Raw genomic sequence first — 12,693 nt, 5'->3', positions numbered from 1 at the left:
CATTTATCCGATAAGTGTTTACTTGTAAAAATTGACACTATTATGTATAGGGGTGTAAATAATGCGAGTCGAGCTCGAGTATCACTATATTCGACTCGAACTCGAAATCCAATTTCCAAGTTCGAACTCGACTCGAAAACTCTCGAGTAGTAAAAATCAAAGCTCGATTCGAACTCAATAACAATTTCTCAAGCTCGAACTCGAATCAAGCTCAAATCAAGCTCAAACAAAGCTCAAATCAAGCTCAAACAAAGCTCAAATCAAGCTCGAAGCAAGCTCACCCATTGAAAATTATGAAATTTTAGGTTTCTTCTCTTATAAATTTTAAAAATTTAAAAGTGTTCTCTTACTTTTTATAAAACTAAAGGATCAACTTCAAACTTCATCATAAAAAAGACAAAGTTAGAAATTTCATTCACCTCCCTAACTTTTTATAACATTTTTTCTCATTTTCTTTACCTATCTCTTCCAATGTGGGATAATTTTACTAATTTTTTTTTATAGTTTTTTTTTGTCTTTTTTTAATTGTAACTTTAATAAAAATTAATTGATTAAGTTTAATAATTAAAAAATACATAATTTTGTTTAAATATCTAAAATATAATACATTTTTAATATTTATAGCTTACAAAATTTATCATAAAAACTGATTATATTTTAAAACTATTTATATATAAAATAATCGAGTATCTCATGAGCTTTTCGAGTCGAGTATTGGGTAGCTTGACTCAACTCGTTAATATATCGAGTCGAGCTCGAGTTCGAACCGAGCCTATTCGAGTCGAGCTTTGACCGAGTCGATCTCGAGTACCTCGCGAGTTGTCTCGTATCATTTACACCCCTAATTATGTACTTACCGGGTAAGATTTTAGCCCACAAAAACGACATATATAGTATAAAATAATTTACCCGGTAAACGCTTACCGTGATAAGAGTCGTCGCTCTCGCTTACCGGGTAAGACTTTTGATTATTGTCTCGTTCTTACCGGATAAGATTCTTAGTCCTTACTATATTCATCCAACGAGATAATATTACTTGGTAAACGTTACCCAAATAAACGTTTAGTAAACAACCCATAAATATAGGTTTTGACATTTCCCTATGTCTTAGGAAGGAGTTGCTAACAGATCTTTATATATACATTCGTACCCCCACTTATCCATCTACTTCATAAATGATTTAGCTTAGTTAAACCTTGTTATTTTTAATTACTGATTTAACTTACTTTATATTATTTATTTTTATTTTTCATTTTATTTAATTAATATATTAATATATATAATCGTATACTAATTATAAATATTCATGTGTTAACTTTTAAAAAAGAATTCTCTTTTATTTTACGTGTTAATAAAAAATTTAAATTTATTGTTATTTTCCGGATTTTTGTGGTGTTACAACGGTAGTACTATGTTACTGACTTATTTGGGGTGTTGAGGTAAATGGATTAAAGCCTTTTAAATTTCAACGTTAGTAATTTTCTTTTAATTATTATATATATATATATACATATATATATATATATATATATATATATAGAGAGAGAGAGAGAGAGAGAGAGAGAGAGGCGGGCTCAAACGAAAACCGTCTAATTCTTAGAAACTGTGTAAACTAATTTCGACCAATAGAAAAAATCATTTTTCCTAATTAAATTTAATCAATAAGGGTATTTCGGTCACTTACAACATTTTCTATTAAATATGGAAGTTATTAATAAATCTTAATTAAGGAAACGTAATAAAAGAAATTGTATAAATGGTAACATTTAAATATTTAATTATATTATAATATTAAAATTTTGAATTTGATATATTATTATGAGATTGAATCTGCAAACGGGTCTTGAAGATTGTATTGCATTATAGAATGAAATCGTAAATTATGGTTCAAATTAAAAAAATAATGTTAATGAAACATGTTTCATGAAGGTGAAACTAGTTCATGTTGTAATTGATCAATGAGTAATATGAAATCGTTGCATGGTGAACCACGTTTCAGTGATGATGTAGTTGATCCGTTTAGTAGAAAAATTGGAACATGAAACGGGTGCATAATTTATTTGGTTCGTCATGAAATAATTGCATGATGAAACGGGTACATGATGAATCTGTTTCGGGATCTTGAAGATTGTAATTTGCTCAAGAATCTTGATGATTGTAAGGATTAAAGAAAATAATGCATCAAATCATTAGTGAAATAAAAAAATTAATTTACATGAAACATGTTTCATGAAGGTGAAACTGGTTCATGACGTAATTGAACAATGAGTGGTGAACTGCTTTCATGGTGAAACCCGTTTCAATGATGGTGTAGGTGATCCATTTAGTAAATGAAACGGGTGCATAATGTAGGCGGTTCGTCATGAAAAAATTACAAGATGGAAAATAAACTAGTTTCATTAATAATAATAAATGTTAACGTAAAAATAATAAATTACTTTACAAAAAATAAATTAGTTTCATTAATAATATTTGGTTTTACCCTTTTGTCCTTATCGGTATTATAAAATGTATTTTCAATTTTTTTTTTAATTTCCTTAAATAACCTTAATTAATCTTAACCATTGATAAAAAAAATGAATGGGTAAGATTGATTTACACAGTTTACATAAATATAAACGATTTTTATTTGATCGTTCTTCTATATATATATATATATATATATATATATATATATATATATATGGATTTAGTACTAAATGGGAATGGTTTGGTTTAGTGAAATTACTACCCAATTTGACTTGTAAGAAAGAAGATTGCTCTTCAAGTGGGCTTTGATTTGAGCCCTTTACAAATGTATCTTTATGAATTATGAGTCAGAAATTTACATTATTTAGTTAACTGAAGAGTTTAATCAAGTTTAGATAGTTGATATAGTACTACCAATCAAATAACTTGGTACCAATATATATATATATATATATATATATATATATACACACACACATACACACACACATCGGGCAGGGCCGATGATCATTGTCCCCGTCTCCGGTAGAATCCCCGAATATGTTCTCGATCCTTGCCTTATCCCCGATAAGAAATCCTTAAACCCAACTCAAAATTTCGTTTTTCAATTTTCATTATTGGTTTCGTGTTCTTTTTGCCATCCCTAGGGTTTGTTTGAATTTAGTATATTTTATTTGTACTTGTAATATAAATATTAATCTATTTTTATTTAAAAAAGAAAAATAAATCTATTTTTATTTAAAAAAGAAAAATAATATAAACTTCCAAATTACCTCTGAAAAATATATTGTATTTAGCAAACCAATTGATAAAGGGTTTTATTGGAGACCAATTAAGTTCAATGTGTTAACTTAAAAGACCAATATACTATCTTAAGTTTATGTCTGTCCAGCCAATTGATAAAGGGTTGAATGTTTCCACAAAAAATAACTAATAAATTTGTAAAATGACATTTAAAAAATAATAATAAATTGTAACATTTTATAATATGAAAAAAACAAATCATTAATAATATAACTAGTTGTGTACTCGCGCAATGCGATGAGAGCCGTGAATTTTAATGATTTTGAAGTTTCACTGGTTTTATTAGAGAAGATTTAACGATGATATAAGTTATACTTGATCTTTACATATTAATACAATTTGAATAAATAAGAGTTATGGTTCCAATTACAGTCTATCGATGAAAAAAAATTGTATGACAATTTAAAATGTGTTTGATTTACACCAAGAGCAAAAAATCAAGAGATCGAGAGCGAGACCATGAGTTATAGAGAGATGAACGAAAGATGAATGAAATAACTTTTAATAACTAATGGTGAATATCAGTTTGAATCTCACATTGGGGGATGAGGAGAAGACATAGAGGTATAAGAGGGTGAAGGCATGAGTGAAATGTGTCAACAGTATTTTGGGAACATAAAAAAATGATAATAATGTGCATTGGTAACTTGTATTATATGTTATTTTAATTATAGATTAAGAGATTTTAAGACTGAATGCATAAAGTAGTAATACTTAATGTATTATGAGTTGTTTTTAAAACTTTATGTATAAATATATAATATTTTGTGTATTAAAAATTGTTTTTAAGATTTTTGATAAATCTGGTTTATAAGGTATTATAGATATATTAATTAACATAAAAAATCATAAAATAACTTATGCTTACCAAACATTAAACCAACAGCCAACTCTTGCAATAATGAGTACTAATGAAATGGAAACAAATTAAAACTAGAAATTAATTAAAAAAATTTGTTTAATTTAAAAGTTTGTATACAAATGACTGGGATTTTAGGTTAGAGGCGGTTGTAATGTTTCGGTAGCTTCAGAAACTTGGCGCCAATAAATTCTCTCATACGTCGCTCTCCTGCTTGATATCATACAACTGATTAATGGTTTTGATACGTGATGTTGTCCAGATGATCACAGGGATCAATGATATCCTATTAGGATGCAAAAGCCTGACCTAAAAGGGGATCCGCGAGGTAAAATCGGTTCTAAATTATAATATCATTTCAATTGCGTTTTTCGTTTTTTGATACTCGAAATCAGGTTTTGCTCCTGGAAATTTGATGTAATCGCTATATGACGCGGTGCTCAATGTCGAATGTTTTTAGTATTTGAACTATTGATCAATAGGTTAACATGGATTACTTGATATGCTACATATTTCCTTACAAAAGGATCCGGTCTGACATCTGAAATGACTTATTGATCAATTATATCGAATGTTTATTCTATTCTACAATGCTCGCTAACTATATTGAACTCTTAATTTGTAAATTCAAAGCTAGTATTCCAAGTACAAAATCTACATTGGTGTTTTAGTAGGTTAGCTACGAATTATTACTTCGAAAAGCGATTTGAATTACATTATTTGCTGAAAATTACTGATATATGACAAGAAACTTAAAAAATAAGCAATTTGAGCAGTAAAGTTCAGGAGTGGACTCACTTTTGGAAAGACGGGACTTGCTAGCTCATTCATATTGATTTTCACTGGTGGCGCAAGTTCTGTAGATGATTTACCTATCTCACTACTCTAGACGAGGTAAATATTTAGTATAAGACTTGTTGCTTGTAGTTTACTGCAGGTTACAAACCATGATAGAACTTTTACATTGGCGGTTTTGGTAATTAGAACATGTAGTGATTTTCTTACAGGTTGATTGTCGAACTTAAAACTGTAGAGTCCCAAGTAAGGCTGTCCTTGTTGGTATTGGATCACACAGTCCCAGTTAATAAAGATGAAAACTTTCTGAAACCAAAACTAAGATGTGATCTTTGCCTCTCTAACGATAAAGCCGACCACAAATCAAATATGTAAAAAATAAATAAAGAAAAAAAGCAAATAACTCATATATACGACGTGGTTCCACCACTGGAAGGTGGTGCATGTCCACATACAAATGGAGGATCTTTTATTCATTGAAGAGAAAATGCAAACCGAAAGAGAATTACAAACAAAAATCACAAATACTGATTCAACCTCTCAAAACTACTAAAGCTAATCCACTCTACGCGGTTCTCTATATTTTCGTGATTAACAAAGTAGAACCAAGGGTGCATCTATACTAGGCAACAAGTAGAAATCCTATGCAAAAAGAAAGCTAAAAGTACGATCATGCCAAACATGCATGGATATTTCTGTTGCTTCCATGGATTTGAAACGGACATTGGCACAAAACAGGTTTCATGGACATCTGCGAGAGTCATTGTGTACGTCCATGGCCAGCAGTTTCAAGGTTTTCATGATTAGTTGTTTTGTATCACTTTTTTAACAGTCCTAGTGACTTTCTAATCAACTTAAAAATCATGGTGGTAGTGATTAGTCATCAATTACTTAGGACTTGGAAAAGACTTCTGATTCGAATTTATAATTGATGTGGGATTGTGTTATAAACTCCTCCATTTGAATTCTTATTGTCCTCCTCGGGCCTATATAAAAACCTAAACAATACAAAATCAGAATCCCGTAGAGATGCATGAAGCCAACCCATTACACCTTGAGGGATCATTGCTTTGATAAGTAATACCTTTTGTATAATGCCAGAGCACAAAGCAACAGGCTGATTTAGTATCCACAAAACCAACTTAAAACCATGGTAGTAGTTATTAATAGCCTATTATGACCTTTGGGAGGAGTTTTCTGAGGTGTAAGACTAAGGTAGCGGATGCAGGGGTGAACCTAGCTTAGGGCATATGGTGGCATGTGCTACCACTTCATTGTCCCAATGTGGAGGACAAAAATTACTACTCTTAAAGGTGTCACCATTTTGATTAGATATGTGCAACCGTTTTGGTCAAATGAAATAGAACAAAGGTGTAGAGCATTGGTAAGATTGCTCTTAGAGGAGGAGAAGGTCATGGGTTCAAGTCTTGATGGAACATATTTTACAATATTTTTTTAAATTAGAAAAAGGTCTCCAAGCCCAGCACGACCCATAAATGAATTAGAATTAGCTGACCCAACCTAGTTTGCTTAATTTCTTAGTGGTTTGTACATTATTTTGTAGGTATAATTAAATTTTGTTTTATAAATAATTTATATATTACGGTAACTATTTGCAGAAAGTTTCTAGGTCTGCTTCTGGGATTATGTGTATGAAGTTGTAAGCTACTATGGATGAGTGCAGGGAGAAGCAGAGGGTGGGATGGGGGAGGCTTAAGAGCCAACATTTTGTTTCCAGAGCGCTAGGATAGATAGTGAAGGTGGGGGGGGGGGGGGGGGGGGTTTGGCCACAGCCAGGAGTGCCATATGTGCGCTTTAATAGGGAGCGGGTCTCTTGCTTACTACCTGTCCGCTTATGCTATTCTTAATTTCTACTATGCCTACTTTCTCGTATCATCTGCTATGCTTTCAGATACTTGTTTTTAACACGTTCCTCTATTTGCTCGCTATAAGTACTTGTTCTACTTTTCTTAAACTTTTCGACGATATCAAGAATGCTTCGAGCATTTCCTTAAACTTTTTTTTTTGGGGGGGGGGGGGCTTTTGGCCACAGCCAGGAGTGCCATAGATGCACTTTAATAGGGAGCGGGTCTCTTGGCTTACTACTTGTCCACTTATGCTATTCTTCATTTCTACTATGCCTACTTTCTCGTATTATCTGCAATGCTTTCAGATACTTGTTTTTTTAACATGTTCCTCTATTTGCTCGGTATAAGTACTTGTTCTACTTTTCCTAAACTTTTCGACGATACCAAGAATGCTTCAAGCACTTCTTTATCTTGTTAAAATCTTTTTTCACTGCCTTCATGAAAATAGCCTCTCTACCCCTTGGGATGGAGGTAAGGTATGTTTACATCTTATCCTCAGACCCTACTTTTGAGCGGGATATACTGTGTAAGTTTGGTTTGGTTTAAGGGACTTCCAATTCTGTTTCATCTATATACCTCCTTGTCAAACTTTTGAGATTAAATAGGCTTACTCTTACCTCAGAATTGATCATACTATATTGGATGTTGGGAAAGATCTAGAGCTATAGGAAAGTACTCCACAAAAGAACTATCAAACTTGAGAAAAACTAGGGTTGTCTTTCTAATATTATATGTGATCTCTCTTATGGGATGTATTCAGTAAATTATTATAGATGGATCTGATAGATGTAAAGATGCTCTACAAGTCCTGGTTCGCCTGTGCTGTCATTCTTACATTTGAAGGCATTTAGCTGATATGGTCTGTTGCTTTCTCATTGCTTGTGTTGTGTCAATGTAGAAGAGTAGGAAACTTGCTCATGGCTTTCTTGTGGATATGGAGGCTAAAAAATTAGTCCAAATCTAGTGATCTATTTTTGACGGTACTTGTTCAATTTGACAAGTCCTGCTTATTAGAAATTTCTCATTTAATTATGATTCTCATGAAGAATGACGAATGTTCTTTTTGTGGTCCTTCCTGGGAATTGAGGTTAAGTACGGTATGCTATTTCTTTTTCTTGATTAGACAAATTTATCTTGAATATGTGGTCTATTCACATGGTTAGAAATGTTCTTGAATGCTGTAGAGTGTCGAGAAATGACTAGTGAGGTTGATTAATGTAATATATTTTTTGGCCTTTATGATCAAGGAGGCTAACCTCCATTTCAGGGAGGAAAGCGTTTATGAGTTGACTGTTCAATCCCTTCCTTCAGACGAACAGGTAACGTGAAAGCTGTATGTACCGTGTTTTTCTATCTAAAGTAATGTGCGTAGATGTTAAAGAGTATCGTATAGTCATTGTCTGGCATCGTACGGTCAATATCAATTACTTGATAATCACAACCATAGGTTGCTTGTCGGTTTATTCAAAAAAACATTGGGTTGATTTGATTGATTTGCTTAACAACTTGTAAATGCTTCATATTTCAAAGTTTGAAACATCTATGTTTTGCAACATCAATTTACCTATATCTATCCTTCCAATGGAGTTGTTGATTTGGAGAGTACTGTACAATGCCATTATAAGTATTTTACTATGAATCCCATGATAGGTAGGCCATCACTGATAATGTTATATGCACCTGCCATGGACCTTTCAATATGCTGACATATTTCAATAATTGGTACATCTATGGGGTTAAATGATTCTGAAACATGCCTCTTGATATTTATTATTGTGATTCCGTTGGCAAGCTTGCACATATTTTCTACCAAATGTTAGTTATTCTTCTTTGTAGTTCCCTTGGATAGAACTTTTCAAATTGGTTAATACCATTGAACCTACCACTATTTCCATTATTAAGGAACGAGATTGTAATTGGGAGAAAATGTGCATCAAATCACATATTTTTTCCTGAACGTGTGGATTGTGGTGGGTGAGTTTGGTGGTAACATCAGTGGTAGCTATAGAATTTCCCTTGTTAAATTTTTGCCTGAAATTATCCAGAAATTTTTTGTTTCCCTGCCCTAGGGTCTCTCATTTCTATTTAGAACTAGTTGATGTCTTCAGTAGTCATTTGTATGGAAGTCATTTACCAGAGATTCAGTGGTAAGCCATCATAACTCTGAATTCTTCACCTTTGTGGGATCTATGAGTTGATTACATGGACCCGCTGATAGTAAAGTCATATTTAAAGCTAAATGCTAACATTTATTGCCACGACCCTTTCAGAAGAATCCAGACAGAAAGGCCAAGTTAGAGCATTGATGCTGTGCACCATTCTTAGTGACGGGGCCAACTCTCTAATCTTATCTAACACAAATGGGGCACTGAACAATTCACATATGCATAATAGTTTCAGCATTGCTAAGCACATGCACATTGTATTTGGATCCACGGTGATTTATAATATGGTCTGTCTGAAAACATAGCAAACAGTTCTTCATCAAAAAGGTTCCTTGGCAATAGCCAATAGGTATCTTCATACATACTTGTCCAGGAATATATGGAAAGGGACATGTTCATATCTCATTTAAACAGGCAGTAAGTATGGTCTAACTTGTGAAAATAAAAAAATGGCACCATTTTTCTGTCATCAGGTAAAATCTCCATGTAGTTAGATGAGACTTCCTAGTGGTGAGGGACATATCTAGTTGCATCAAACCAAGTATTAGGCCATCAACAAGCATAAAGGTGATAAGAGAACTAAAGGATAAAAAAGGAGAGATGAAGAGTGTTTGGTTAAGAGAGGAAGTAAATAATTGTCCTCTTTATAGGAGTTCTTTATTGTTGCATACATATAGGCACAGTGGTAATAAACTACAATGGAACTTTTGACATCATGAACACAAATATTAACATGATTACAGAAAGGATTAGGTAGCTAGCTAGACCCTGGACAAAAACATAGGGCATGCATTATGTACTAAATTGTTAACTGAATTAAAGAGGCATTCTTGCTAGGAGAATCTCATCAAAATTCTTTCTTGAACCTAACTCGGAGGCCATGCTCTGGAACTGGGAATGGACTATACTGTATTAAGCTTGCTGAACCCACCAATTCCCACCTGCCGTCCAAAATCACCAACAAAAAAATCAGCATGGTTGAATTAAATCAATTCCTCGGTTTCAGGCATCATTTTGACCACTATTTCTGTATCAAGAAACTCTGTTCTTTCGCCAAATATATACACTTACAGGTTTTATCTTGAGTTACTGAATATGCTGCCTGCCGCAGCTGCAGTGTGAGTGGTATGCGTTGAACATTTTTATTTTGATAAATTGCATTATCAAGAAACACTATGGTAAATTCTCAAGAGTTTAACCATCAACGCATAACTGAAGTGCAAGCGATGTCTATGGTTACGGGAGGTTATTCCATTTACAACCTTTGGATCTATAAGAGTTTTTTAAGTCAGAACAGATTCAAATAACTAATTGAATGCTTATATGTTACCATCATACCTATACTTCATAAGCATGTGGTGTAGTAGCACAAACATCTCAAGCTTCGCAAGTTCATTTCCTGGACAAGCATGTATTCCATTGCCAAATGGCATGTATGTGTTCGGTTTTGGAGGATTCTGCAAAAAGGACAAAGAATTGATGAACAGAAAGCTCCATAAAACTCTCTTTCCATTTCTGTGTAAATGGTTTATGCTCACTCATGTGCGTGTCTGTAAAAATTGTGATCGATGGGGGCTCAAACATTATAACTTTGACAGGTGTTGCATCCATACCTCAAATCTGAACGGATCAAAGTTTCCGGGATCAGTGAAGAATTCGGGATTGTGGTGAATGTTCCTAAACAACGGCATCACTTTCCAACCTTTTGGAATAAGGTATCCTGTTGGTTTATTTACATCATCACATATTAGTCAAATAAAAGCACTTAACAAATGATTCTAAGCAGAAAAAATCTTATTTCCCTTCTCCAATCTACTTTTACTCACCCTTGTATTCAACATCAACTGCTGCTTCCCTAAAAGTAAAAGATATAATACTCGCTTTCCTCAGGCTCTCTAGTATTACCTGAAATTGATGTGTGTATATCAGTGATTAAAATGTAGTTTATGATATACCAAAAAGATTAATAATGTTACAATCCCTTTCTAGTTTCACTCAAACCAAAAACCAGCCAAGTTGTATCAGTACATACCCTATATGTTAGTGGCATTTTTCTTGTCTTTGCCCAAGTCAAGGTCGGGTTCCCTCCATATTCAGATTCGCAAATTGCCTTCTGCTCTGCCTGCCATCATGCAATATTGGTATCTTAGTATGTAATTTTTTTTCACTAAGTTCATTCTACTGAAAACAGTCACATATGTGGGCCTGTATAAGTAATTACATACGTCATATAAAATGTAAATTTATTAGAATCGTACCTTAACAGCATCTAGAAGTTTGGGATCATCGTTAAGATATTTCAGTATCCATGTTAGGATACTAGCTGTTGTATCTTGAGCTGCAAACAGTACCCCAATGATGTTATCTGCTATTTGTTGGTCACTTAACGTGTTTCCCTTTTGGTCTCTGAAGTTCAGGAGATGACCTAAGAGATTGCCCGCTACCAATTTATTCTCCTTCCTTTCTCGGACAATCTCTTCAAGAATCTGATTAAGCCTTCTCCTTGCCTTCACATGTCCATATCAATAAAGAGGTTTAATTGCAGAGTCCTAGCTAGGAATAGCATGAAAAGTTATAGAAACTTAAGCTTATTTACCATTGAAGCTTTATGATATGCAGTTCCTGGCAACTTTGTTGGGAAACAATTGTAACCTTTTTCTAGGATGCTATAGTTCTCCTTCAACTGATATGTATATGTCTTGTTCAACTGACCAAAGATAGACAAAATGCCTACCTCAAAAGCGTACTGTAGAACATGCATAAATATTTATATCAATCAACGAAAGCTAAACTTAGGCAAAGGACTTATTGGAACATAATATGGAAGACAATACATACCTTCTTCATCTCGAGGAAGGTGCTAATAACTTGACCATTGGCCCATGATTCCAGGCTGGATATGGCTATTGTTTCAATATCAGGAATCAGCTTGCGGGTTGCTTCAGGAGAAAATGAGCTTTGAACTAGCTTTCTCATGCGAGCATGGTAACTTCCGTGGTGAAAAAACAGGGCTGAAGGTCCGATCAACTTCTCTTTACTTTTTGGGTACGTAGGTTTGAACAAGTGAGGTTGAGTCACCAGCACAAAGCGAGCAGCCTCAGGGCTTGCAAGCATAACGCAAGGGCATCCAAGTATTCTAGTTTTGAATATATCTCCATATCTGATCATGATGGAAAAACAACATTATCAGCTTTATATTTAGTGCATAAGAGTAGTTGGACATAAATGGACCCTCTTTCATGGCTGTGATATATTAACCAACCTTTTCTGCTTTGAGGCAAAAAAAACACTCGGGTCTTGTGAGTACATTTGTAGAGTCTCTCCAATGCAAGGCCACCCCATTGAACCGGGAGGAAGCCTAGCTGTTTGTTTATGCCTTCTCCTTTCTTTCTTGAATAGATAATACGAGAAAAGAGAAGATAAAAAGATGATTGCATAGAAAATAGTTACAAGAAGCTTCATGTCTCTCTCTCTGATTTTGTTTGGTATGATTGGGTAACAAAATCAGGTGTAGGGTGTGTTGCTGGAGAGGATTCTTATAGTTGGAGGGCAAAGGGCTGGAGATGATTGAATCAGGTGTAGGGTGTGTGCTGGAGAGGATCCTTATAGTTGTGGGCAAAGGGCTCATGGGGTTTATATAGAGGCAGACCCTGGTGTCACAATTGATGGTTCAGTTTGAGTATTACCCCAATAGGTAAATTTCAGGTATATCTTACGTATTTGCTACTCATTT

The 12,693-nt window shown here is 33.8% G+C and overlaps 1 protein-coding gene across 1 annotated transcript; it reads right to left on the bottom strand.

Moving 5' to 3' along the window:
- Positions 1-9,615: 9,615 nt before the first annotated feature.
- Positions 9,616-12,485, bottom strand: LOC112516517 (abscisic acid 8'-hydroxylase 4-like). Its single transcript, XM_025123592.1, has 9 exons — positions 12,223-12,485; positions 11,799-12,120; positions 11,557-11,706; positions 11,219-11,467; positions 10,993-11,082; positions 10,787-10,865; positions 10,574-10,680; positions 10,299-10,417; positions 9,616-9,901 (listed from the first exon to the last, which is right to left on the bottom strand). The coding sequence occupies exons 1-9, from the start codon at positions 12,420-12,422 to the stop codon at positions 9,808-9,810; spliced, it is 1,410 nt and encodes a 469-aa protein (XP_024979360.1). The 5' UTR covers positions 12,423-12,485; the 3' UTR covers positions 9,616-9,807.
- Positions 12,486-12,693: the final 208 nt, after the last annotated feature.

This window comes from Cynara cardunculus (genome assembly GCF_001531365.2).
Source record: "Cynara cardunculus var. scolymus isolate 2C chromosome LG 8, CcrdV1, whole genome shotgun sequence".
In the NCBI taxonomy this organism is placed as follows: domain Eukaryota; kingdom Viridiplantae; phylum Streptophyta; class Magnoliopsida; order Asterales; family Asteraceae; genus Cynara; species Cynara cardunculus.
This window is presented reverse-complemented; position numbering and strand designations above follow the sequence as displayed.

Coding starts and splice junctions, on each gene's coding strand:
- LOC112516517 (XM_025123592.1), bottom strand. CDS start 12,422: ATGAAGCTTCTTGTAACTATTTTCTATGCAATCATCTTTTTATCTTCT. Junction 12,121..12,222: donor TTTGCCTCAAAGCAGAAAAG/GTTGGTTAATAT, acceptor CATCATGATCAG/ATATGGAGATATATTCAAAA. Junction 9,902..10,298: donor CACATGCTTATGAAGTATAG/GTATGATGGTAA, acceptor TTTGGACGGCAG/GTGGGAATTGGTGGGTTCAG.